This window comes from Notolabrus celidotus, chromosome 8 (genome assembly GCF_009762535.1).
Source record: "Notolabrus celidotus isolate fNotCel1 chromosome 8, fNotCel1.pri, whole genome shotgun sequence".
Taxonomy (NCBI): domain Eukaryota; kingdom Metazoa; phylum Chordata; class Actinopteri; order Labriformes; family Labridae; genus Notolabrus; species Notolabrus celidotus.
In genome coordinates, this window is record NC_048279.1 from 30,831,098 (window position 1) to 30,857,011 (window position 25,914).

A 25,914-nucleotide genomic window follows, 5' to 3' on the forward strand; every position below is an offset into this window, starting at 1 on the left:
TAAAGCAGTTCTGTAAAGGTGAGTTTTGAGCCAGGATTTGAAGATGGGTCGGTTAGTACTGTCACAGATTTGCTTGGGGAGGGAGTTCCAGAGGGAGGGGGCAGCAATGGAGGGCGCTCTGTCGCCCCAGGTTATAACAGACAGAGTAGTGAGATACATAAAAAATAAGACCATGGTGCAATAAGTGCTGCGTAAAATATCATGGTATGTAAAATCAACATAATTAAGCATTATTTATAATGTTAAAATCAACCTTTGGAGATGGTGTTGCAGTGGAATTTAAAAAACAACTTTATATTGTTACATTCCCCCGAGATGGTTTGGGTACCACGGAGGTAACAATACTTTTTCTTCTTTAAAAGGAACAAGGGAACAAATATAAGCAAGGTTAAATGATTTATTTTCAAACTACAGTAAAATTAACAACTCAAAAACAAGCTCCTTATTAAACCGACCCCCCTTTACTCTCCAGAGCCTATATGCATACACAAAGCAACATCATCAAATCCAGTTCAGATATGAAATTGAAAATATGTGGAAACTGAAATGGAATGACAAAGTAATATCAATTAATTAGCCCACAGTTTGACATTAGTGTGAAATGACGTGCCCGAAACACTTCACTCAGCTTCATGGCACAACTGCAATAACAATGTTAAGTGTTGCCGTTATGACTGGAGGGTGTGAACATGTTGATTGTGCACATCTGATGAATGCAAATTAGCCTAATTGTCTGTAGATAATTAGTTTATTTGTCATCAGTTAAATGCAAACATAACAGAATAAAGATGTACAATCATAAATGTTTTAAAGCTTATGTGTGCATTTTTATTCCTCTGCTGCTGACTGCAGGCACAAGACCCTCAGGTGCTGGAACAACTGTCCAAAAACATCACTCGCATGGGTTTGACCAACTTCACCCTCAACTACCTCAGGGTAAGGACTCTCTCTCTCTCTCTCTATGTGTGTGTGTGTGTGTGTGTGACAATGTCTGTGTCTGTCATTCTGCTTTTTGTTCCCTCACACTTTCCTGCACACAGAGGAACAATTCTACCTTATTTGTATTTGTTATTCATATTATTCATATTTTTGAGCAACCTCTCTTAAACTGATGTGTGGAGACAGCAGAAATATGTTTGTACCATGTTGAATATTAACGGTCTGCCTTATTTAATATGATTTTGGAATGTGAATCATATAATCACATGGCCTTCGAAACAACTTTTACACGTATATTCAGCGTTTGAATGTTGAAGTTTCTTCCCTCGCTTCCTCTTTCTACATTCTTACACTTATTCTTTTGTAAAGTCGAGGTCGTATCGTGACTGTAAATGTACATATTTTCTCTCTCCCCATTGAACTGAAAGCTTATGCTGGTATTTATGTGCCGAACACGCTTTATGACACTTGGGCGTTTGAAACCTGAGTGTGTAATTTCATGGCATCAAAACAAAAAAAATAGCACTTATTCCTTCTTTACTCCCCGCGTGTACGTGCTTTTCTTCCTGACCGCAGCAATATAATTTACAGATATAAGAAGTATAAGCCTGTGGAATACATTAGTGATTATTTCACAGGGTTTTGTTTGTGTTTCCCGACGCCACAGTTGACTGACAGCTACGATTTCCAAATGGGAGAACAAGAGCGAGCGGGAGAGGGAAGAATTAATTGGATACAGAAAATTAGCATAACATTAATGAACGCTCCCTGTTGAGACTCATAATTGTGAAATGGCGCACAAATCAGGGAACGGCACCTCCGCTGCTTATAATAACTGAGTGAAGAAAGACACAGAAAGAGAGAAGGAGAGAGAGAGAGGGGAGGGAGTGAGGGAGCAGGGTGCATGTTTTTATTTTTCCTTGACTGATTTTCTACGCAGAAAGAAACTGTAAAGATATAGAAAGTATCTGTAATTAAAGATTTTTAGCCTCTTCTTGTGCCTGTGTTTCAGTGAGTCTGATGGTCAGTGCTTTGCTAACAAACAATGAAAAAGGGATCCTGCTGTTTGTTTTCTGTGTGCTGACAGCATCAGTTAGAGAAGAGGTTAAGTTGTTTGTGGTCTAATGTTCCCAGCTTCACTTTTGGAGAAAGGTTGAAATGACTGAAATCCTTGTGCGTCTGCTGAATTAGGTATTGGCCGACTTTCCCTGAGCACTGTGTGGTTTTATTTTAAATGCTACAGAAAATGTTGATCTTACCAAAGGATTGAAACTCAATCTGAGGTTTTCTTTCAGTTCCAACATAATGAAAACATCGTAACTATGTCACTGGTTCAAGAGTAGGGATGTACAGTGTATTAAGTTTGCATTTGAAGCATAAGAGTTCAATCAGATTGCTTGTTTTAAAGAGCACCAAGAGGACAGGAGGGAAAATGAAAGGCTTAGAAGATGCAGATGATCTGGTGTTTCATTGAGAATTTTGGTTCTGTAGAGGGGTGACCTTTTCTTTTTTGCTTGTGACTCTTGATGTAACGCTAAAATGTTTTTTCTTTGAAGACATCTTAGTGTTTTAAAAATATTTGACGATACAGTATTTCACACTGAAAAGCAAAGATAGCAAAGAAAGTCTGGGAAACACATTTTTTATTGCAGATGTTAAGTTTTCAATCTTTCTGTATTTAAAAGAAATGATCTTACAGCCCCCTCTGGGAGTCCCAGTCCTAAGACTGGAGACCCCTGCAATGCTGTAAATGTTATTCATCATGTCACACACTTTGCAAGTGATATTTTCCTTCACTGTTGTCCAAGGATGTCCATGTTAAATACACCCTTTCCTCACATTAAACTGGCAATAATGTGTCCGTGGAAAAGAGCTTTCCCAGCGTTTATCAGTCCTTCCAAAAGAGAGTGACGTTTCCTGGCCAAGAGGTCACAACCGGCCTTTCTCTAACTCTCACAAACACACGCACACACTCTTTTTTTTTTCATTTGGAGTATTTAAGCCTTTCCATGTATTGGAGCTGCTGGCTTCCTACTATTCAGCCTGAAAATAGCCCTTGTTTTCAGGCTGAGAGCCAGGGCTTGTTGGCTGAGCTGTGGAGGGATATTACTGTGTCAGGAGGGAACTATCAGAGGAGAACAAGGGATTAGTCTGCTACAGGGATGTTCACTTTACCTCGAGCTGCATGGCATGGAAACACAGGGAATAGCAGCAGACATTACTGTGTTTATGTAGGGTAATTTGGCGTAAGCAGCAGAGTCTATACGGTTGTTAGAAAGACTAGTTTGAAGCCCAGGACTCGTGAATATGCCTGGTTTGAATATCCATCACGCTAAATTATCTCTGCAAGGATTCCCTGTGTTGTCAGGTGATTTGTGTAAGAGCCTCCAAACATTTTTAACATGTAGTTATTAGCATGATCTGTCCTGCACATGATGCAGAGTCTCCTTCAAAGTTTTTTTTAAGTCCAAGTTCTCTGTACAGTGCGGTCAGAGATGGGATGATCAAGCTGATTGGAATTGACACTAGAAATTTAAAGCTGGTAGGAAGATGAAGATCAGATGAGATTATTTGAGCATGAAGTGATTAAAAGTCTCCTTTCTGTCAGCAATGACCGCCAAACTGCCCTTGAGCAAGTTAGTGAACCAACGCCTACTTTTACTCCAGTCACTTTTGACTTTCCATTGCTCTCTAAAAAATGTTTCATCTTCTTGTCCAGTCAACCAAATAGTCCATCGTGTCAGATTGATGACCTGAACTAAATGATGCAAGAAAGAATCAGAATAAAGAACACGTTTTGTATATATTATTAGATTAGATGTAATGTATTGTCATTGAGCATGTCACAGGTACAAGCAATGCAAATTAGTTCTTTATTCTGATCATTATTGTCTTGTTTAATGTTACTTTTGTTTTGTAGTATGGTATCAAACTGGATGTGATCATCTTGCTGCAAAAGAAATATACCTACGGGTACAAATACAGTAACCTGAACCTGAATTTGAACATGAACCTGACGCGGGATTATCACTTCACCCTTCGATGGTGTGTAAAGTTTGGGCATCCTTAACCAAGATAGTCTACTGAAGGAATATTTCAAGGCCTCCAAAATGATAAACATGTTCTTTAAAGTGACGAAGGTCTCTGGAAACTGGAGGAACTACCTGTATCATCTGTCTGGATAAAGTGGTTTTATGCCGGAGCTACAATATATATTTCCCACCAAGGACGCTCTGAGTCTGGTGGCTACCTTTACCTACCCCTCGTGTTAAATCAGCGTTACCAAATAACTAAGTTAAGTCATTTTTGTGTTAAACACTACCTAAACCCTACCAATGGCAGGTCCCTCCTCTTGTCTCGCCAATAGAGGTGTCAGATTTGTCTTGCGAGACAAATTCAACTTCCTTTTTTTTTAAATTAAATTTGGTGAACTCGTTACTGTCGAGCTGTAGGATCGAGCTGATCTGGACTTGTTCTGCTCGTTATATTATCAAGTTCAGAATGTGCTAAAAGACATAAAAAAACATGTATCACATCAGCCTGACAGGTACTGGATTCTTTGGATGGTCAGTAATGATTTAGTTAGATATAGATGCAAACTCAATTTGTCATTTTACTAGTGAAAAATCAACTTGTCCTTCTTTTCAACTGCTGAAGCACAAATACTCTTATATCTTCATGAAGCTATATGAGCCTGGTTGATTTATCAGAGTAAATGTAACTGTGTAACTCACGGAAGAGATAGTGTATAGTGATGAGAACTTCAATCAGGTCTTTTCTCACCCTTCAGTTGACACACCTTTAAAAATAGAAGAGGGAAAGTCGCAACTTTTACACTGTTGCTATCACTACCCCTCATGGTTTAAGTTGCCTTGTAGTGATTAGCTACAGAGAGAGAGGGAGAGATCAACTCACACACTCTGCTGCAGTTACCTGGATATTAAGAAAGCTGGGTGATAAGCTTTTATAGGAATCTAATAAGCACAGTGTGGAGTCTCCAACAATCAACCAGCTAATGAAAATACCATACAATTTGAGTGTTACTGTTAATTTTAAAATGCATTACAGTTGATTTCAGGTCAAAACCTTCCTGCGACAAGGAACCACGACACAAAAATAATACAGTTTGGGGATTTTCAAAACAGGACATGCCTGAAACCATCGAAGGATCATGTTTCAAAAACAGATATTAAGGTTTAAAGCCAAGTAGAGGGGAAAGTGGGTTGGGCTGTCTGTAGTATGATCCTAATGTTATCCTGTGATTGGTCCGGTAAAAAGCCAGGAAGCAACTTTAAGTTTCTACTGCTCAGGATTACTTAGGAAACAAGAGCTGTTGTTGGTGTCAGGGCCTAAAAGAGGAAGGGTTAATGTGACAGTCTCACTAAAGTACATGTCATGATATTCAAGTGTCAGACAAACAAAGACCGTCTGTTGTGAGTCTTCATTGTCTTTTAGTTTGTTGGAAAACTTCAACTATTTTGATGCGAGGGAGGACATTCCTGAAAAAACATTTCATGTCAATGTTTCAAAGACAAACAAGTTCAGGTAGAAACTCGAGTGGGGGAAAGAAATGGGCATGTTGCCTGGAGTTTGATCCCAGTGTTATCCTGTGATTGGTCCAGCCAGAGACAGCCTTGTAACTGTCCAATCACTGTCCTCTGACTATACCAACAGGCATTTGGATGGTTGCTGTTATTAAAGAAGGAAGGCCTGACCAGCTTGTAATGTTATCCAGATGTTATCTGGGTAAGCTAAGCCTAATGTATTTAAGATGACAGGCTGACCTCTGGTTCCTCTCACTGCAGCTCACCAGAGATTTACAGTTTTCTTCAGACTGAATATTGTACTTTCAGTCTTTTAACTGCAGAGTGTAGTTTGAGTGCGCAGTGTGGGAATGACGGACCACTCTGTGGGGAACCGTCAGATAAATGCGTGTGTCCAGCGATGTGTGTATTCACATGTGAATGTGTCGCACACTTTGTTGTGAGTTGTAAACATCTCAACAAAAGCATCTCCTATTGAAACATACCCTCCTGCCTGTCGTCCCCTCTCTGTCTGTGTCTGTGTGATCCTCTCAACAGCTCTTCACAATAAACCTGTTTTTAACAGGTACTTTATTTATAGCGTCTATAAAAAGAAGATTTACTGCACAATTAATCACTCAAAGTCTGTCTGTGGTGATTAATGTCGCAACAAACTGAGTTTTTATAGACGTTGTTTTGCTTTACCTTGATTTGAGGTTGCAGCAGTGGACACTGTGAAACCTCTTCTCTCATCACATGTAACATAAATCTGCTCTAACTGAAAGTGTTGTTTGTCCCTGTTGTGTCTGCAGTTGTGTGTCATCCTGGAGCCCATGCAGGAGCTCATGTCAAGGCACAAGACCTACAACCTCAGCCCCCGGGACTGTCTCAAGACATGCCTTTTCCAGAAATGGCAGAGAATGGTAGCCCCACCAGGTAAATACCTAATGTGTACCACAAAAAAAAAACATGTTTGATTTATCCTCTATCAGCTTGTTCAAATGAGCATAAAGATTTTTAAGCATAACCCTGACCCAGAATCTGCAAATTTGTCTGGTACCTATTTCCAGAGCTAACTGCTATTATAGAGGTCAGCTGCTAGGGTAGGTAGTCAACTTTAAAGGTCCATAATATATGACATTACATGATGTTAAGTTATTTTTATACTGACTCATTAGCTCATTTAGACTTTTCAGAGGCAGCCACACAAATGCTTCAACAGTGCTTAAACTCCCGCCAGGTCAAGACACATTTTCCAGAGCATGAGCCACCCCTGGTTCAAAAATCTGGGTAACACAAAACATGCTTTTGTGGTTTTCTATTAGGAGTAATCGTCAGGTAACTCCAGATAAACCTGCTTCTTTGAACACCGGTAAAAATGTTGTAAGAAATGCTTGGCTTCAAATCCCGCCTGAATACGTGACAACAGAATATTATTTACATTTTTGTGGATCTAGTGTGTTAATCGTTTCTCCCACCAAAGCTTAAGTGACTTCCTTTCCTTTTGAAAACAGATTTTAATTCTTCTCTGTCACTCACTTTGTGGGGAGATGGATTTTTTTTGTACCCCAGAATGTTTTTATTGCATCATTTATGTTTCCAAATTTGCCATTATATGTGTTAATCCCTTAAATATGTTTTGCCTGTCAGGTATGTGAAATTAATCAGAATTCAGCGCTGCCTCTTGAATCTCAACCTCGCCAATCTTAACGGGCCTCTCAGCTTTCTATGATTGATGTTTTAAGGGCGGTTTCAGAAAAGTAGCAGGCTTAAATTGGCTGTTGGGTCTTAAGCTGGAGAGAGAAAGAGTAAGCCAATGAGTTTTTTTTTCTTTTTTGGACACATCGCAGTGGCTGCAAATTACAGCAATGCTAAGCGAGGCGTGACGAGATGTCTTTAAAAACCAACACCAGTCAAAAAGCCTTTGACTCAGACCTGTGTAACTTTAATTAAGAGTGCCGGGTGTAATCAGACTAGTAGATCCAGCTCCCCGGCCAGCGGCTCCCCAGTGTCGACGACGCTCTTCAAAGAAAAGAAAAAAACATGGAAAGCATTTTATGAATATAAAGTCTGAGGAGAGAAGAAAGCTCTTGTGTTGATGATTAATTGTGCACATGGATGGAGAACAGAGCTTTGTACAATATCCTATATGGGTTGATAAAGTTTTTACAGCACATATATGTATGATTTATGGAAAACTGCTTTCCATGTGGCACATTTGATATGAAATGCAGCTGTAGCCTTTCTTTTATTTGACGTTTTGCAGGTTTTGGATCCGTAGTAACTTCTAAAATGATTCCCTCTCTTTCAATCTAATGCCTTTCCCCTCTGCATGTTTACAACTCAAATACAGTGTTTTTCTTTCATGTCGTACTTACACATATTGACTTGAAGTTTGCCGGAACCTAGCAGTTTTACTGGAATTGTGGTTTTCCTTATTGCTGTCGTGTTATTCCCCCTTTCCTGCAATTCTTCTTCCAACTTGGCAACTGGTTGGGATTCAGCCAGGAAGGAAGCCACAGGCACATTTATGCTCTGATAAGTCTTTTTGGTGGAAATGGAAGTGATTTTAGTGCGTCAGCGGCTCAGCATCGAAGGAAACCAGTCGGATAACAGAAATGATTGTTTCTGACAAAAGGCCTGTTTTTTTTCTGCACACACGTCTGTCAAAGTCAGGAATCAAACAGAAAAGATACCGATAAAAAACTCCCCTCATTGTTTCGCTTCTGATTTACAGTTTGGGTTGTGTTTGTATCATGAGTTGCTGCTTTGTTGTAACAGAATATGAAAGCATCTCCCTTGGTGTGATTAGTAAGAACCTCAAAAAATGTATTTCATTTTCAGGCATCTGTTTGAAGATCACAGCTGTGTTTTCTTGTCTCTCTTGAGATTAAAGGGAACAGTGTTTCCTAACAAATGTTAGCTGAAGTTACAGAATCATGTATTCATAAATTATGCATTACATAAATAATTTTGTAAACACTGGAAACACCTAGATCTCTGTTTAACCTGCTTCAGTACTTAATATCTTTTAATAATGATGTATTCACTTGTGATTTAATTGCACCTTCAGGAATTATGTATAACTCATAATTGGAAAACATCTTTTATCCAAGTTTCCCGGTGGTGTTGAGTAGCTTCTGTTTGGCACTGAATGTTCAGTTATTTGTTCTTACTCTCTCTGTTGTCGTCTCTGTTCTCATTCTGTCTTACATTGTTTATAAGAGCATTTAACCGTTTGAATTAAATGTAAGTTTTGGCTTTCAGCTGGACACCCACAGAACTTCAAAACGGAAATATTTCCCACAAATCACAAAAAAGGTATCTTCCCTCTTTCAGTTTTAATGTGTCTGAAGTCCAGCATGTTGTAGCCGTCACTTGAATACCATGAAATACATATTTTGTGCAACTTCACCATGGATGCACAGCTGCATGTACTTAAGTAGAACTAACACAGAGATGTTTTAAATACAGATTACATATCCCGGATTAATGCATGAAACTGAAATCTCAACATTAACACTGATTCTCAAAAAAATCTGTATCAATGCAGCAGATGTGCAAGAATGGACATTTTGTCCGGTTGAACACACACACCAATGCTTTCTGCCTCAGCAGAGCGTTTTTAATCTGGCTCATAGTATTGAGGAATTGGTGCAGTGCTGAAATCATTGACAGATTTACATTACTTTGAGCATCAAGGTACATTGTTGAGCATTTGTGCAAATGAAACATGGGTTCTGTCTTTACTGGTGCATGTCTTGGGCGATGTTAACACTCTTGTGGTTTCACCCATAAAGAACACACACTTGTCTCTGTCTTTATATGCTGTCTCTGCATGCATGCATATTTACAGGCATTTTTACTGCATGCTTGCAGCTCCATATATGATGTTGCCCATCTTTTCTATAGTATGACCTGCCACACACCCACACAGCACATTCCCCTACACCTTGTCTCCATCTGTATGCGTTATGTTCTTGGCATTGCCTCTTTTTCTCTTTGCAGGCCGCGCCAAAGCTGAGCCTGCCCGACAGACAACCACGAAGAGGAGGAAACGGAAGAACTCAGCCAGCAGTGCCAACAGCAGCGTGGGAACCACTGCGGGAAAGAAACGCAGCCCAGCCACCAACTTCAGCCTCTCCAGTCAGGTACCTGTAAGCATCAGCTCCATTTGCCTCCTCTTTTCTTTTTTTTCCTTATACTCCACATGAATGTTGAAGGGCTACAAAAGATATTCCTAATGGTATTGCAGCTATTAGGTTTAATTTGTTTTAACAAAGGGGGAAAAAAAAAACACACACCAGAAGGAGAAGGTACAAAAGAAACTCAAGAAGTGAGACAAAGAAACCTCCAGGGATTTGTGTGAAAACATCTCGCCCAAAAAGACAAAGAGAAAATACATCAAGTATGATAAAAAGTGACACAAACGACATTAAAAATCATCAAAGCAAAAAATAGTAAAAGAACAGCCAAAGTTATAAACAACAAGTAAAGGTGAATAACAGTGTGCCTTTGCTGCAGGTTTCATCATGTGTAGCTTCTTCTCTAGTTTTCTTGCAGTTTCTCTGAGTACACTTCATGCACTTCAGAATATGTAAGTTTGAAAAGACCCAGCTGACCCGGTTGCTCAACTGAGAGTCCGTAGCCTAGAGGGTTGGAGAAAAAAAGGTTTGAATCTTAGGACCAAATGGGAAAATGTGGGTGGGGAAAGTGACTCTGGGCCCTCTCTCAGACGCCACTGTTGAAAATGCCCTTGACCAAGTCGCTGAACTCACAGCTGCCCACAGGACTGGAAGAACAGTTTGCTTGTACTGAGAAGCTGTGCTTGTCTACAGCTGTCTGAATGTAAAGCTGTGGTGGATGAGAGAAAAAAGAAACAACACAAAAGAGAAGGTCATGTGCAGTTCAGCTAAAGTAGTTCCAGTAAAATTCGGCCATTCTGGCAGCAGTTTGCAGCTTCTGATGAATCTGTGGGGATTAAAGTGAGATCTCAGTCATCTCTGCTGCTCCTAAACTACTTTAAGTGGCCTTTAGTAGATATTTGTTTGATTTCATGTCAAAAGAACAAGAGCCTGACCACTGTGATATGAGTCTGATGCATTAATATTGGCTGCAATTTAAGGTATACCATTAATCCACAATGGATTGTTGCTTCTTCACAGTATTGACTTTTGCCATATTTGTATTGTTTCAGAAGTCATTGAAACCTATGTTAGTAGTTTAAGATTATTGTAATGACAGTGAAACCAAAAGTGAAGCCGAATCATTTAGAGCGCCCCCTTCTGACTGGCTGTTGTACACAGTGTAAAGCCTTCCTCCTCCATATTGACTGATGTGACAAAGGCTGAACTTCTAAATAAAAAAACACATCAAATACATTTTTCTCAAAAAAATGTTTTGCCATTATAATTAGTTCTCCTCATGCTGAATTTTTTAAATATTAACTTTACTAACAATTTTAGTTTTTAGTAGTTATTCAATGCCGAAATGTGGTATACTGTCATGATTGAGAGCTCTGATGACACATGCAGCTCCTGTGGTGCTGTGAACCAGATTAAGGCTATTCCGGTTAGGATCTTGTGCACTGGAAGGAGGTGCAGGCTCATCGTCCATCTTCATGTACAGTCAACAATACAATATATCTAAAAGTAAAATACAGCCTTCATTTCCAGCAGGGGGAGACTTGACTGGCTGCTGAAAAGAAATCAGATTGAATGTAGGAGCCATGAAGGATTCAAGTGTTTATTGTATCTTATTTTTGAGGTTGAGGGTAGTTTATTGTTTGTATATTTTTGTTGTTTGTTTACAATATGGTTTATTGTGGGGTCAGTTGATTTGGTTATTTACAGGCTATGTGTTAGGGGCGGGGATATTCAGTTCATTTAGGCCACCTGTTTCCTATTGTTTGAAGGTAGAGAGAGTGGGGTGAGCTGGGTCTGTACTTTTTGTTGAGCGCTTATTATCACTTATTTTTGATATTTTCTTTTGTGCACTTTATCAGTTGAGTTGATTATCCTATTTTGTTAATAAAAGGTTAAACTTACTTTTTTGTGCATTAGTGATTTTTGCTTTAAGTGGGTCCGACACTTAACTAGGCCCAACCTCAGCCTCTCAGCGGCTTTTGGCTCTTCGTAGTCGCTACATTGAATATTGGAACATATGTGCATAACCTTTGTAAGCGCTTTTCTAAGATCATCTTATATTTAGGGTGTTTTTATGTATTTAGAGTGTAATGTACAATACATTTCTGGGGTGATAACCAGGGATGAAGTGATATGTTTCCAACCTCTCTTCCAAATAGTCTCCCTTTTGGCTCCAAAAAGCAAAGATGGCGAAAGCAAAAACTTAGACTTCGAAACAGAAGTCTACAAACTGCTGTAGAGTGACTGTGAAATGCACAGCTGCCTTTAGAATAGAACATTTTCCACAAAGGTCTTCAGTGATTAACTGGCTTACTATCAAGGCTGTTAGGGACTGTTACCAGTCGATACCCAAGAAGCAAAACTTCTAGTAGCAAGAGATCTGTTTAAGTCCAACATTTAGAGAAAGTAACCTGGATACAGGTTTAAAAAACACCCAGCTGTATGACTCATGTGCATGCTATGTTTCAGAGTATGAATGTCTGATTTGGCTACATGTTTCAGTAATAGACCACTTGACACTGTAAGAGGTTAAATAGCCTCTCACACTATTACACCGCATGCTGCACACTCCCCTCCAGGATATAATGCAGTTCTGAGTGTTTTATTTGCTCTGCAGAGACTTTAGTTTTCTACCTGCTCATTACAAACTCTGTATTATATTTACACCACTGCATCCTCTTTACTATTCTGTAGCCATGCTGCTGCTTTTTAAACACAGGTCGCTCCAGTGCAGCTAAAAGTGAGCTGATACTGAACAGAAATGGAAGCTGCCGGCATTAGAGGGTAGCAGGTTGGTATTAATGTGTTTTATTTATACACAGATCTGATTCTGCACTATGGGGTATTAAAAGATACTGATGCTGTATGTGCAGGGTAGCCGCCCAACCCCCTAATATTATGTTATAATACAATTAATTTGCTTTTATGTTCAAACATTGTGAAATAAGTCCTGCTCTTTTATGCCCACATGTTGTATCAGCGTTTAAGGAAGGGTATAAAGTCTGGGACATTAACACCAGGAACCCTGCAAAAGCAACACAGAGCTTCAAGTTTAAGAGGAAGATTAATGTTTTTAGTGGGATCTTGAAATAGAAAGCATGTTTTATTTTTCAGCAGTAAACCAAAAAATCTATATTTTCCAAGAGCTTTGAGCCACTAAATGTTACCACTAATGCCATGTTTCAAGATTTATTGCAAAATAAGGTATATGTCAGGAAATAAAATATCAGAGGACATGTTTTAAGACTTCGCTAACTTTATGTTGAGTTATAGTTTCTTTCTTTCTCTCAGAATGTTGAAGTAGAAACATAGAAAATATTGTTTTAGTGCGCAAGGTTGAATACAGGGTTATTTTTAAACTTGTAGGAGCTCCCATGTCCTATCTGGGTGAGTCATTTTAATACAGTTTGGACTAGTTTCTCTAACCAGGTCTGTGCTTTTCATCTGCTTGGCACTCAACATCAGAAAACTTATTTTTCCTGGCTTCCTGTCCAGATACGGCCGAGATTCAGTATTTCTAAATATACAGACCAACACACTAATAATGTACACTATTTAAGTTTCCTGTTCCCCAGTCATTTGCCTCATCCTCTTTCCTGATCTGCTGTTCCCTCATTCTCCTCTCCTCCGTCTTTTACCTCCTTCTCTCCATCTCACACATATATAATGTACTTTACGCACACACACACACACACAGCAGGACGCAATTGTTTTCACTCTAGAAGGCAGTTTGGCTCTGTGCCAGCTCTCATTATCACCGATATCTGTATACACTGTCCACCCCCAGCTCCTTCCTCTGTCACATGCACGCACTACACCATCACCGGCCCCCCCTTTCCTCCCCACCACCTTTCCTCCCACACATGCACGCATACACAGCACCCGCACCACTCATGTCTTGCATTGACGCGCCTCTTAAAGACTGGCAGCGTGGCTGGTAACATGCTGGTTACATATGTTGCGTGCCTGCTGTCTTTGTCTGAGAAGTTGTTCGTTTGCGGCTGAGCACAAGCCTACGTGAGCCCAATGACAATAAGGAGTGGACCCTCCGTGAGGGGGGGGGGGGGGTTACCAGCGGCTAGAGGAGAGGGGGTGCAGGGAGAGGAAGGTGGGGGGGGGGGGTATGGGGGCGGGGGGGGCTCCCATTGAATGTACAACACTGACCTCCAGTGGCCAGGATGTAGAGTTCAATGTGTTGTTTCTTTAACCAGCCGGCTTCCAGCTGCAGGTGTCACACAGATATGTCTTATTTTCATTACACAGATCTATCAGACACATTATGGACTCAACCTGTAATTAACTCTTCATCAAATTAAACTGGCAGATCAAAGATGGAAGATCATGTAATGATGATGATGATGCATCACATTTTGAAAGGGGAGGTTCATTGCTTGAACAATGACAGTGTGGGAGCATCCTTAAACTGATGCTTCTAATAGTGGAAATATTTCCTCTCAAGTCACACACACACACACATACACATACACACACACACACACACACACACACACACACACACTGATGTAGCATTTACAGCCTGAACAAGATGGGAATGCAGTTTTTAGCAAACATCAGAATCTGAATAAGAAATTCTTTATCCGGGAAGGGAAATTCAGTCATTACAGAGCTCTTATAAACAGTATGTTAGAAGTCAAAATATTTATAGAAGAAGGAATAAAATAAGATATGAATGCGGATAAAGTAAAATAAAATTAAGAAAAAATAAAATAAAATAATGAAGTATTTGCAGAAGCGCAGAATAGTTAGCTATGTACGGAAGCACTGGGAATGAAGGAGATATATACACAAGGATGTATATATTATTACTATTATTTGAACATATTCAGATGCTGACAAAATGTCATTAGAAGTTTTGTTTGCACACCTGGGCTCAGTAGTTTTCTATAATTCGTATAATAAATAATTCCTGTTAAAACTTGAGCTGCAACCAAAGGTTATTTTCTTTGTGGATTAACTTTTGGATCAGTGTTTCCCAAATCCTGAGATGATGACTTGAGCTGTCTTGTTAAGTCAAGCAAAAATTCTGTTTCATGACAAAGAGGAAAAAAGGAATGGAAAAAGTTCACATTCAAGAAGCTGGAATCGAATAATTGATTATCAGAAAAACTGGTGAGAAGTTAAAAACGTGTACAGTATAATTGCAGCTCAATCAAAACAGAGTACCATTGCTGTGTTTTAGATCATCACATCATACACAATCCTGCTCTCATAAAAAACGCACAGTGTGTCAATTCACTGCCGAAAATAGTTCCCAACACAGTCACTGTTTGTTCTTCTGTAAGAAAGTAAAGTATTTATCTGTTTTAGGAAATTACTGAACGTTTATAGAAAATATATCTAAGTCTTTTGAGTAATTAGAGACAAACTTTCTCTCGATTGAAATAAAAGTATGTCATCAGTATACATTTTGAAGTTGTGTTTTAAGTGGTAGCAATAAGTTAACCAAGAAAAGTTACCCTGTAGTTCTACTAGGGTTGCAAAATTCCGGGAATTTTCAAAGTTGGAAACTTTCTACGTGAATTAAGAGGAATTTATGGGAATAAATGAGAATAAACCAGGAATTTACTAAATTGAAGGTTGGCTCTTAATAGGGAACTTAAATATAGTAGAGGGAAATATATTTTAGCATAATCCTGACTAAAACAACCAGATTTCATGCAAGTACAGTTGAATATCTACGTTATTCCTCAATAACATGCACATAGCACACTGCTTACTGCAGGGCTATTGAGACCACACCCCCTAAGTGGACTGTGCATTCGTCCATCACATGCAAAGATTATTTCTATTTTGGATGGATGTCTGCTTATAACAAAACAAATATTCATGCTTGGATATGATACCTTTCCATTGAATAACCCTCAATTCCCAGTTAATTTCCATAAATTCCTATAATTCCCATGGAAAGTTTCCAATTTGGAATATTTCCAAAATTCCTCAGCTTAACTTCCTATGGAAATATAGCGGAAACTTTCTGGAAATTTACCAGAAATGTTCCCCCCCTTAACAACCCCAAGTTCCACCTCGTCCTGAGTTTGAATAAAAAAAGGGTCTGTGATATTATGCTTTTATTTATTTAAACTAATTCCTGTTTTCCTTTCTGCATGAAGTGACATTTTTATGACGTATTGTTCTTCCACATCTTCTTTGAATCCCCACCTGTTGTCTTGGAGGCCTGTGGCGCCAACATGTCCTCCTGAGCTTGTAGCTGCTAATCTCTGTCAGAATATGCTAATGACACCGCCCGGTGAATGAAGGGAGAGGCGTTCAGCGCTGCGTCACCTCATTCAAAGCCTTGCTGCCTAGCTAGCACGAAAGCTAACTCTTAACAAGATGAGTAGAAGAGTAGACAGTATTAATTAGCTCACAATTAGCGCTCCCCAGTCTCAGACTCGCCACCAGCTGTTAGCGTCTAAGGGATTTTTTTTGGGAGGGGGGGGGGGGCTAAAATTGGCCAGAGGTAGGTTGACAGGCCTCCTCACAGGAACAGATGGTGAATGCAAGGCTTGTTGGCAATCAGCACGTTTTTAGCTAATGACTTAATTAGCTATGCAAATTGACAAATCAGTGTGGATATTGTCATTTAGTTGAAAAGCTCACCTAAATTAATTAGCCTGATTAAGGCATAGTGGGGTGTAGAAGTGGTCGCTAGGGGGGTTTTGGGGATAAATAAACTGCCTCCCTCTCTTCTCACGCTCTTCATCTAAGTGTGTGTTTTAAGTTTGTTTGTTTGTTGACATGAATGCGTGTTGGATGTGATCATGCAAGTTTGCTTTGTGCATGTTTGTTTATCTGTGTGGGACTTTAGAGAGAGCGTGTGTGTGTGTGTGTGTGTGTGTGTGTGTGTGTGTGTGTGTGTGCGAGTGCTGATGCATTTTGTTAATCCTGGTTTGCATGGAAGTGCTTTTGTCTGTGTTTGTGTGTAGGTGTGATTGTACAGTAAGCTAATCTGGGTTTGTGTGCCAGTGCATGCGCTTGTTTGTCTCTGCTTAGTGAGTGTGGCTGTGTGTGGCTGTGTGTGGTTGTGTGTGTGTGTGTGTGTGTGTGTGTGTGTGTGGCTGAGAAGAGCGAGATCTCCCAAGCCGGGCAGCGTTGACACACATGGCCAGTGAAGCGTGCGCTCCATTTAACTGTACAGCTTCTTCCCAGGTTACTGTGGGTGGTGCTGGAGCAGAGAAATGTTTAGCCAGTCAGAGGAGGACTCGACAAACACACACACACACACAAAGAGATACAACTGAGATTCAGAGCTTATTGATCAGTGTTTGAATACACAAATTACACTCCAGTGATTATTTGTCAACAGATTCACTGTGTTCAGAGGAATTTGCCTCTAAACATGAACACTTATGATTGAACCCCTTCCATAAGAGTCATACAGATTCCTTCACATCATGAGAGTCATTGATAGCTCAGGATAATGGATAAATCTCTCTTCTTCCCTCCCCTGACCCGCTGTGAAAGGACCATCTTTGTGAAATATGTCTTACATGATGAGTATTGATTAGGGCGGGAACAGAGCGCAGGGGGAATCCGCTTTCAGTACGGGGAGGTTTCATTTGCAGAGAGAGCTCAGAGAGGGTCTCACTGAGCTGAACACACACACAAACACTCTGAACACTCTGAACACACACACAAACTCCTACTTTTGTTCCATCACATGCAGGGGGTCGGCATTAGAGAAGGGAAACACACACTGAACATTGTAGGGGGCGTTCATGCGCTCCTTGCTCACTTAGAAAACAGAAAACATGTGTTGAGCATGCACAAATAGATCCAAAAGGACATCAGCTGCTGAGAGGAGTCTTGTAAATATTTGTCTTTATGACCTTGTCCTTTTTTTAACCTCCATCTCAACGATGGTTGATTAAACTTGATTTTTTTTCTAGAATTATGTAAAACAGAACATGCATATTCATGCACTTGAAGTAAATGTTATCAGGTCTTTTCGGGTGGATATGCACTCGCTTGGTATTCAGATGGTGCTTTGGTCTCAGCTTTAGATGAAACAGATATGCATTAATTTCTTCTTTGGTAATTTCTTACTCAGTTTAGCATGTTAATTTTGGAATCACCCTGAGGCTAAATACAGACCGTCCGGCACAAAACATAAAACACTTCACAGAGGCCTGTGTGAGAACTGATTATGTTTGTGTACCATCTTAAAGGAGGGTGTCCCAGAGCCTGTAAGTCTGGTCAGATTTCAAACGATGAGTTACCAGTAAACTTGCAAATTTAACAAGGAGTACATAAATATTCTGCAGACCAACAAGATGATTTGTTTTAGATACGATTGAAAATATGATTTATAGTTAGGATATTTTGACTGATGATAAAAGGGATAAATGTCTATTTGGTTCACCATTTCTTTTAAACACACTAAGATAATAATGTTTGGATATTCTGCACATTTTTGTGTGTGAACAATCTTTTCAAAAGTCCATCTAAAAATACGAAATCAATGGTCAGAAAAACTTCAAATTTGAAGTAAATAAAAAGGACAAATAAATAACTTTTTTAAAAGTGTTGGCACACTAAACAAGAACATGTCTCAGTCCCTGCCTTTTTTCAGTCTTTGAGATTTACCCTCTCCTCCTCTGCCTCTCTCTCCAGGACGTGATGGTGGTGGGCGAGCCAACCCTGATGGGCGGCGAGTTTGGGGACGAGGACGAGCGTCTGATCACCCGGCTGGAGAACACACAGTACGACGCCACCAATGGCCTGGACGACGAGGACGATTTCAACAGCTCCCCAGCACTGGGCAACAACACCCCCTGGAGCAGCAAACCCCCCGCCGCTCAGGACAGCAAGCCTGAGAGCACGGCGCCCCAGCCCTCACAGTAAAACTACAGAAGAAGAAAAACATGAGATACTGGGCTCCATGTGGACTGAACTTTTTAGCCTCTCCCCTCTCCCCCCCCTGAGGGCCTCATAACATTGTACTGAATCAGAAACCCCCGTCTGAAAACCCACCACCGGCATGTCCAGCCAAAATATGTCCTCTTTGGATATTTTCTTCTTCTCTGAATCACTGTAACATCTCAGAGAACATTGAGGACTGGCACAGCAATATCCACATGTCAGAGACTGCAAATGCGTACAAGCTGTATGCAACTGTAATGTAAAAAACAAAATAGAGGCATCTGCATTTTTTTGAAGGAATGCAGGGGAAAATTGCAGATCAGATTCTCCTCCTCGGACACTCAGATACAAACAACTCGTCTGGTGGAATACAGCAGCTGTGATTGGTTGACCTGCGGGTCCCGAGTCATCATGCTGACGGTGGACAGTGGAGGGAAGAATAAAAACAACAAAAACATAATGTCTCAAAAAAAAAGCTCAACTCGGAGAAGACAAGGTGTTTTTTAGCAGCCACTGGAAGCATCTCACCACATTTGAGATAAATGAGACATTGTTTAAAGGCGACTGCATTTTTATTGGAAATTCAGTTTGCTGTTGGTTTGTTTCTGTCATTGCTGTTTATCTCCATTTCCAATTAAGAGAAAATAAAAGTTCTCTACCGCAATGGACTGCGTTCAAACAAGGAAAAAATCATGTTCTGGGATTGTTTTTCCACATTAACCGCAGTCGTCACAGATTGTGATTTCATGCAAACCAGTTTGTGTTTGTAGTCAATTGGTATTTTGCTGCTCTCAGAACCCCGTTTTGCAATCACGTAATTTTGCCGATGAGTATGTGAACTTAACAAACACACATTGATGCATTGATGTTGATTTCTTTCTTATCCCTTCTTAAAAATTGGACTTCTTTCCCTTTAACGACCTACTCCCAAACTGATACTAAAGCCTTTTCCTGCATGATTTTATAGGATTTTATTTTGTTTGATATATGTACTTTTTAAAAACCATCTTGTTTGTTTTGGGTTCATCAGTTTGGGAACACTGTTACAAGGTTTGTAGCTCTGTAAATAGAGGTGGAATCTATTTTGTCCACTGTAAATCAGCCACTGAAGCAGTTTGAATATGGCAGCTGTTTTGTTTTGTACAGGGGGTTCAGATTTCTGTCGGGTGGTTTGGATGGACGCTGGTTTGCCCTCTTATGTTTCCTCTTTAGCTAGTGCAGAACCAAAGCCACAAAGTTAAGTCACATGATCACATTTCTTGTACATTTTGTGACATATGAGGAAAACAAACATTTTTAAAAAATAACATGCAGATTAAGTCCTTCCACCCCGCAGAAATGGTTTGAGATCCCTGAGTTTGTGTTCACGATTGTTCTTTAATCTTTAATTGAATTGATATTATATCCCTGATCCTCTTTTGTTGGACTTTTGTTTGAAAAATGGGAAAGAAGACAGCGACAGACGTCTTTATACAATTGGATCTTATGGGTATTTATTTGTGCATTTGTAAGGAAGCTAACACATTTCTAAATATGTTTGAGCCTAGTATTATTAGACACCATTTGTACATTATATAGCAGAGGTGTTCAGTGTCATATCTGATGTCTGGTATGTATGCTTTACCATTATGTGTGCCAATAAACCGTGCTTACAAAGGAGAAGAGATTTGGTTTGGTTACGTGCATCATGTGTGCATGTAGCCACTATTTTTTTGGGATGTCTCCACCCTCCTGTTATCTAATACGATTAAGAAGCTTTGGGAACGATCCTCACTTTTACAACAGCAGATGACAGAAGAATCTTAACATTGCAATTTCTTCTCATCCAGCAGGCGCCAAATAATCTGAAATGATTTCAACAAAGTGGAAGTTTTAACATACACAACACAATATAGACTCATTATTGCCTTTTCTGTTGAGGTTGGAAGTGTAATCACAGTCAGAACCTTTAAACAGCTGCTATGATGGCATGTTGCCACGACACAGTAAGGTCAGCTGGTTTTACTGACAAAGTGGATTTTACTGATCATCTTTGGGACAGGGAACACGCTACAGTTTAATTCTCACTTGTGTCTAAAAAGGCATAACCTCAAAGTCTTGTTATAACTTTGTGTTGCACTATTCTTGTTCCAGTTACAGGTGACATCAGATGCCAGAAGATGATTGGAAAGCACATCCAAGTTTATCTGTGATAAAGTCTGAATGCAGAAAATCAACATCAGGTTATCTCGTCTGTCCCTGCAGATTAAAGAGCTAAAGCTTCTGCCAACATGTAATAATCATATTGCTGCAGAATCAATGATGAAATGGGAGCATTATAGACCAGCATGCAATGCAGCAGCTGTACAGGTTTGTTCACATGCATATGCCTTGGGGTTCAAACTCTAAGTCACTTAGTGGTCACTAAATGAAAAGTTTGTTTTGAATTATGTCTCTTTTCTTCACAATTGCATTTTGTTTTCTACAAATGTTCAACTGAAATGCTGGTGAATTATTGTGTTTTTTAATTTCATTTCGCAGAACATCTGACAGTTTAAGTCTCTAGGGAAAAAATGAATTTAACTACCCAAAAGTATTTACTACTGAAATGCTGGGTCAGTTCATCACAAGTCCAGTAAGTAAGAATGAATAGAAAGTTATTTTGATAAATTGTTGATATACATTTTTTAATTTTACAGAGCTCCACTCTCAAGTGATGATTTAATGACTTCACTTTTTAATGGTTTGAGTTTGTTTGTTGTTGTGTTGTTTTAGACTGTTGGTTCTAATTGTAAAATTGTCTCTTGGGACTCAGGATTAACGTGAGAAATGGAAATTGTGTTCAGTGACAATCCTGAACAAAATAGGTCAATATGGGCCTCACCTCAACCAGCGACATCAACTCCTGCTTTCACTTTAATGTGTTACCTAGAATATTTGATAATACTTGAAGTCACAGAAAGCTGCTTTTTCTTCTTTGAGTACTTTCAGTTATTTTCTTTGGATACATTTTATAATGCAGTGTTTTCTTTTTTTATGGAGTATTTTAACCTTAGTGGTATGTCACACTACTTTGTATACCACTGCACGTAATAAGCTCTGAGGGATCTCACCTGTATTTGATCCTCTCTATATTCAACACTGTGTTGATTCTTTATTCAAATCTTGATATGTAGAAGCCTCATTCAAGCAGCATGTTACCTGAGTTACCTGAATATATATTCAAATGAAACCTTTAACATGAATACATTTATAGGTCCAGTTTTTTCTTCAGTAAAGTTCTGCAGATAACCTTGAAGACCTCAATCCTGTTGTTGGGTAAACTTGAAAACCAGGACGATTTGATGGAGCTTTGGCGACACCAAGTGGAGCAGAGTGAGTACTGCAATAACACTTTTTTAAAATCGTGATTCATTATATATTGTTTTATATCAATAACTAAGTTCAAAATATAAACTCGGACAGTTGAAGACATTTTTTTAACGATTTGAAAGATATTTTATAGATTTATGATCATTAAAGTCAAATTCAAATAAGCTCATTTATTCACATTGCTTGCAAACTGAGCTTCAATATCTATTGGCAAACAATTATTTTAATTTTTTTTAAATCATAAATATTCTTTGAACATTAAGTGTAACATTAAAAGGTCGTCATTATTTTTTAAATGCTTTTATTTCTATTTACTTATTATTTTTAGATTTTATCCAACTATTTAATTGTTTTTAATTTAATCTAATTTGATTATTTTATTTGATCATTTATTGCTTGATAATTTTCCTTCTTCATTTATTATTTTAATGTTCCTAATTTATCCTTTTCATGTTTTCTCTGACGTGATGTCGTCCTCTTATTCTGAAAACTTCATTTATTGTCCTTTAATGCATTGATTTATTTTTACTTACTTAATTTTGAAAAACCTCTTAAACAATGATTTATTGGTCTATTGTCACAATACTTCATTCTGTTTAATTTGCGTTTATTATTTCCAACCCTTTGTGTTGTATTTTGTTTTGCATTTTTAAAAGTCTTACCCTCCTCTCTGTCTGTCAAAAGGTTTACTTTGTTAATGAAACAAACTTGGCTTGTCAAAGCACTTTGTAAACATTTGTTTTTAAAGGTGTTATATAAATAAAGTTCTTATTATAATAATCTATGAATGATCTTAAGGGGACCGTTGAATCTACCAGATTCTGTTTTATTTTTACTTTTATTTTATGTAAAGCGACTTTGAGTATTAAGAAAAGCGCTTTATAAATCCTATGAATTATTATTATCGTTATAAAGTACATGTCAATGACGCATGTCTATGACGTCGCTTGTTTTTACCTACATGACGATGACGCTGCACAGGGCGACGCGGCGCCCACAGTAAAGATGGCGGACTTGTCGAGCGCCGAGCAGCTGTCAGACGAGAAAGAAAGAGATATTCAGCTCAAGAAAAGACAAAAAAGACCGTGGGAAGATTTGCACAAGTCGGGTAAAATCGGTATAACGCCAGAGCTGCCGGAAACTTTGGGATTTTATGATATTAGTGCTGTCAGGAGGGAGCAACGGGAGCAGCCAGCAGGTAAGAGTCCACCTCCTCCTGACGTTTCAACTCTCACAGCTAGTAAACCTCAGACCCCTTAATTAGGATCATTTAACTGTTTGCACCTTTACAGAATTAACACACTGAGTCTAAAATGTATTATTATAACAATATATTTATATTCTAAATACATTATAAAGCTTTAAGGATTGTAGTCGAGTTGAATAAGTTTTGTAAAGAGCTGTCAACGTCCCTTATATTTGACGTTACAGTCACAAATTAACTAGCTAGCTAGCTAACTTGCTACTAACAACTTAACTTGACTCATACTTTAAACCACTTATGTGTATCTTCAACACAGTGTGGCTTCTGTTGTAGTATCTAAAGTTAGTGAACATGGGTACATACAGTAATCCGCCCCTTGAGCTGCTGGTGGTCCAGTGAGTAGTAAACATTGCTCCCATAATCCAAATATTAGTTTGTAATGTTATGTAATGCCACATGTTTGTCACTTAAGAACATTGTATCACTCAGAGCATTCAAATACCACATTCTACTGCTGATCTAGTAGATTAAAGAGGTGGTATATGCTACATATTTTAGAACAAGGGACAAGAGATTTGCTAGCATCCCCAACCTGCAACACACACCTGCTCTTAATTGCAATTAAGAGTAAGGTATATTAATTAAATAGTTTTTTTTGCCCTTTCCAAACTTTCAAGGTCACATTCAGGGTCCAAAGTGTGTGTTCACATTTCTTTATTTCTCATTTTAATAGAGAAACATCTGAAAAATCTGAACAACAACTTTGTAGCGTGGTAGCAGTGGAGGAGGCTTTTAGAGAGCTGGGTTCCTGAGTGCTAGGGGGGCCTTAGACATTATGATAATACCGACGCCATAAGTGTAAACTGACTGTGAAGCCAAAAGGTTAAAAGCCCCCCATGATGAGTGGCTGCTGGAGCATTGGTTAAACTATACAATTAAAATACACATCAAACACATTTTTCTCAAATATGATATGTCATTGCAGTTAGTTGTGTGTTGATTTTTCTGAGAAGTTTAGTTTTACTCAATTATTTGACTTCAAAGATACAACTGTTGTACTTCACAAGTCAGGGCATTGAGTCACGTCATCAAGGATTTGACATGCTGACAAGTTAAAGTGACCATGAAGTCATAGTGACCAGTTTAGGTACCAAGAGGTCTATCAGTGTTCATCATCATTAGATTAGTAACCCAAAGTTTAGGACTAGAATGGTTGGCTTAAATCTAAAGGTTTAAAGTGCTTCTTTGCCAAATTCACAAAATATCTAAACACTTTGGATTGTAGATCTGATTAAATATTACACATTACACTCTAGGATATATCATGAAAGATATATTTGACAACTTGTGTGTCTATCTTAATGATAACTGACCATATTTGATGGCAGATACAAGAGTGAAAGTTTCCCATTAAAGTCACAGATGTTTGGTTGAACACTTGTTGGCATAGTTTAGCCCACAGTCACTCTCCTGAATCCTCTTTTGACCCTGCAGGCGGAGATTTATTTAATCAAGAATAAGTAAAGACGGCATCAGAGGTTATGTAAGCACTACTAAATAAACATCACGCAGTCTAAAGTGCAAGTGCCAAAAACACAGAGAAGCGCATCTGCAGCAGAGGGAAACTGTACAATGTTGGGGATACTGTCTTTGTTAGAATGCTTGTTGGTGCTAAAGTCACCTGAACCTTTGTGATATCTTTGCTTTGACCCCATCAAACACCAACATAAGATTTGTTAGAAAAAATAAGAGGAATCTAAAGATGCCATGGGCTGTAAGTTTTGCACTCTGTCCTGATATGTCATGTACCAAATGATAAAAAAACAAGTCCCTTAGTTGCAGGCATGTAGAGCCATATTATCAGGCCTGAAACTGGTATCATAATTCAATAACTAACTTGAATTGAAGAGTGTCGTGTTAGTCATGATAAAAGCTTCTGGGTTCCACTCGGTGCTTAATGTTGAACCCTCAGTCCTTTACCTCCCAGTGAAGTTTCTCCCTCTTTCGACCGAGCCGTCATTGTGTTGATAGCCGTGGTTGTAATTGTTGCAGACAAAGGCCGTGTGCTAACACTGGTGCTCTAATGTTGTTCCAGATCCGTCGTTGACTCGCTTCATTTCAGCGGAGCTCACCAGAGGCTACTTCCTCGAACACAATGAGGCAAAGTACACCGAGCGCAGGGAGAGAGTTTACACATGCATGCGGATTCCAAAGGAGCTGGAGAAGGTAAATGTCATGAGCACGGATACCCTTATCTCTGCATCTGTGTCCATCTGTCTGCTGTCACTCTCAGAAACACACATGACTCATGATGTCAGGTTACAGATTACAGTGAGCTTGAAACTGTTTCAGTCCAAGTGTGTCTTAAACATGATCACCCCCCTCATGTTCTGCACTGATGAGGAACTGATTGATGGGTAGTATATAATAAATATGAGTATATTTGTATTACTCTACAAAAACAGCACTAAAGAGTCTGATATTGTCATTATTTTTAACATGATGTAGACAAATTGATATGTTTTCTCTCATATAAACATAAGAAATGTTTTGCCATGTGCCTCACTGTCAGCTGAATGTTGTTGTTGTTCTCCTCATAACCACCAGGGGGCAGTATTTGAATATATAATGTGGATTCATACAATGTGGGTTCTAAATGTGCACTGCTTCTTTCTAGGAATACATCACATACTAAACCACTATAGCTGGTTATACACATAACATGATATGACAAACACACGTCAACATGCAGCCGATGAAAAATAGTGACATTCAAATCTAACAATAAGAGCATTATAGGTATCCTGTATGGTTACATGCCATGTAAAGGTCTCTGTTTATGTTTTTGGGGGAGCTTGAGAAGATCCTC

At 39.0% G+C, this 25,914-nt stretch overlaps 2 protein-coding genes across 3 annotated transcripts in view; both read left to right on the top strand.

Moving 5' to 3' along the window:
- The window catches only part of ldb2a (LIM domain binding 2a), a 193,449-nt gene extending 173,300 nt beyond the window's left edge, over positions 1-20,149 (top strand). Inside the window, exons 10-14 of one of the 2 annotated variants that reach the window (XM_034689736.1) lie at positions 853-936; positions 6,275-6,398; positions 8,730-8,783; positions 9,471-9,619; positions 18,242-20,149. In XM_034689736.1, coding sequence (XP_034545627.1) covers positions 853-936; positions 6,275-6,398; positions 8,730-8,783; positions 9,471-9,619; positions 18,242-18,472 — 642 coding nt within the window. In that variant the 3' untranslated portion in view covers positions 18,473-20,149. The remainder of the gene's footprint in view (positions 1-852; positions 937-6,274; positions 6,399-8,729; positions 8,784-9,470; positions 9,620-18,241) is intronic. The other variant, XM_034689737.1, reaches the window with a different exon arrangement.
- A 2,654-nt stretch (positions 20,150-22,803) lies between these two features.
- The window catches only part of tapt1a (transmembrane anterior posterior transformation 1a), a 28,542-nt gene continuing 25,431 nt past the window's right edge, over positions 22,804-25,914 (top strand). Inside the window, exons 1-2 of the mRNA XM_034690238.1 lie at positions 22,804-23,039; positions 25,141-25,271. Coding sequence (XP_034546129.1) covers positions 22,847-23,039; positions 25,141-25,271 — 324 coding nt within the window. The 5' untranslated portion in view covers positions 22,804-22,846. The remainder of the gene's footprint in view (positions 23,040-25,140; positions 25,272-25,914) is intronic.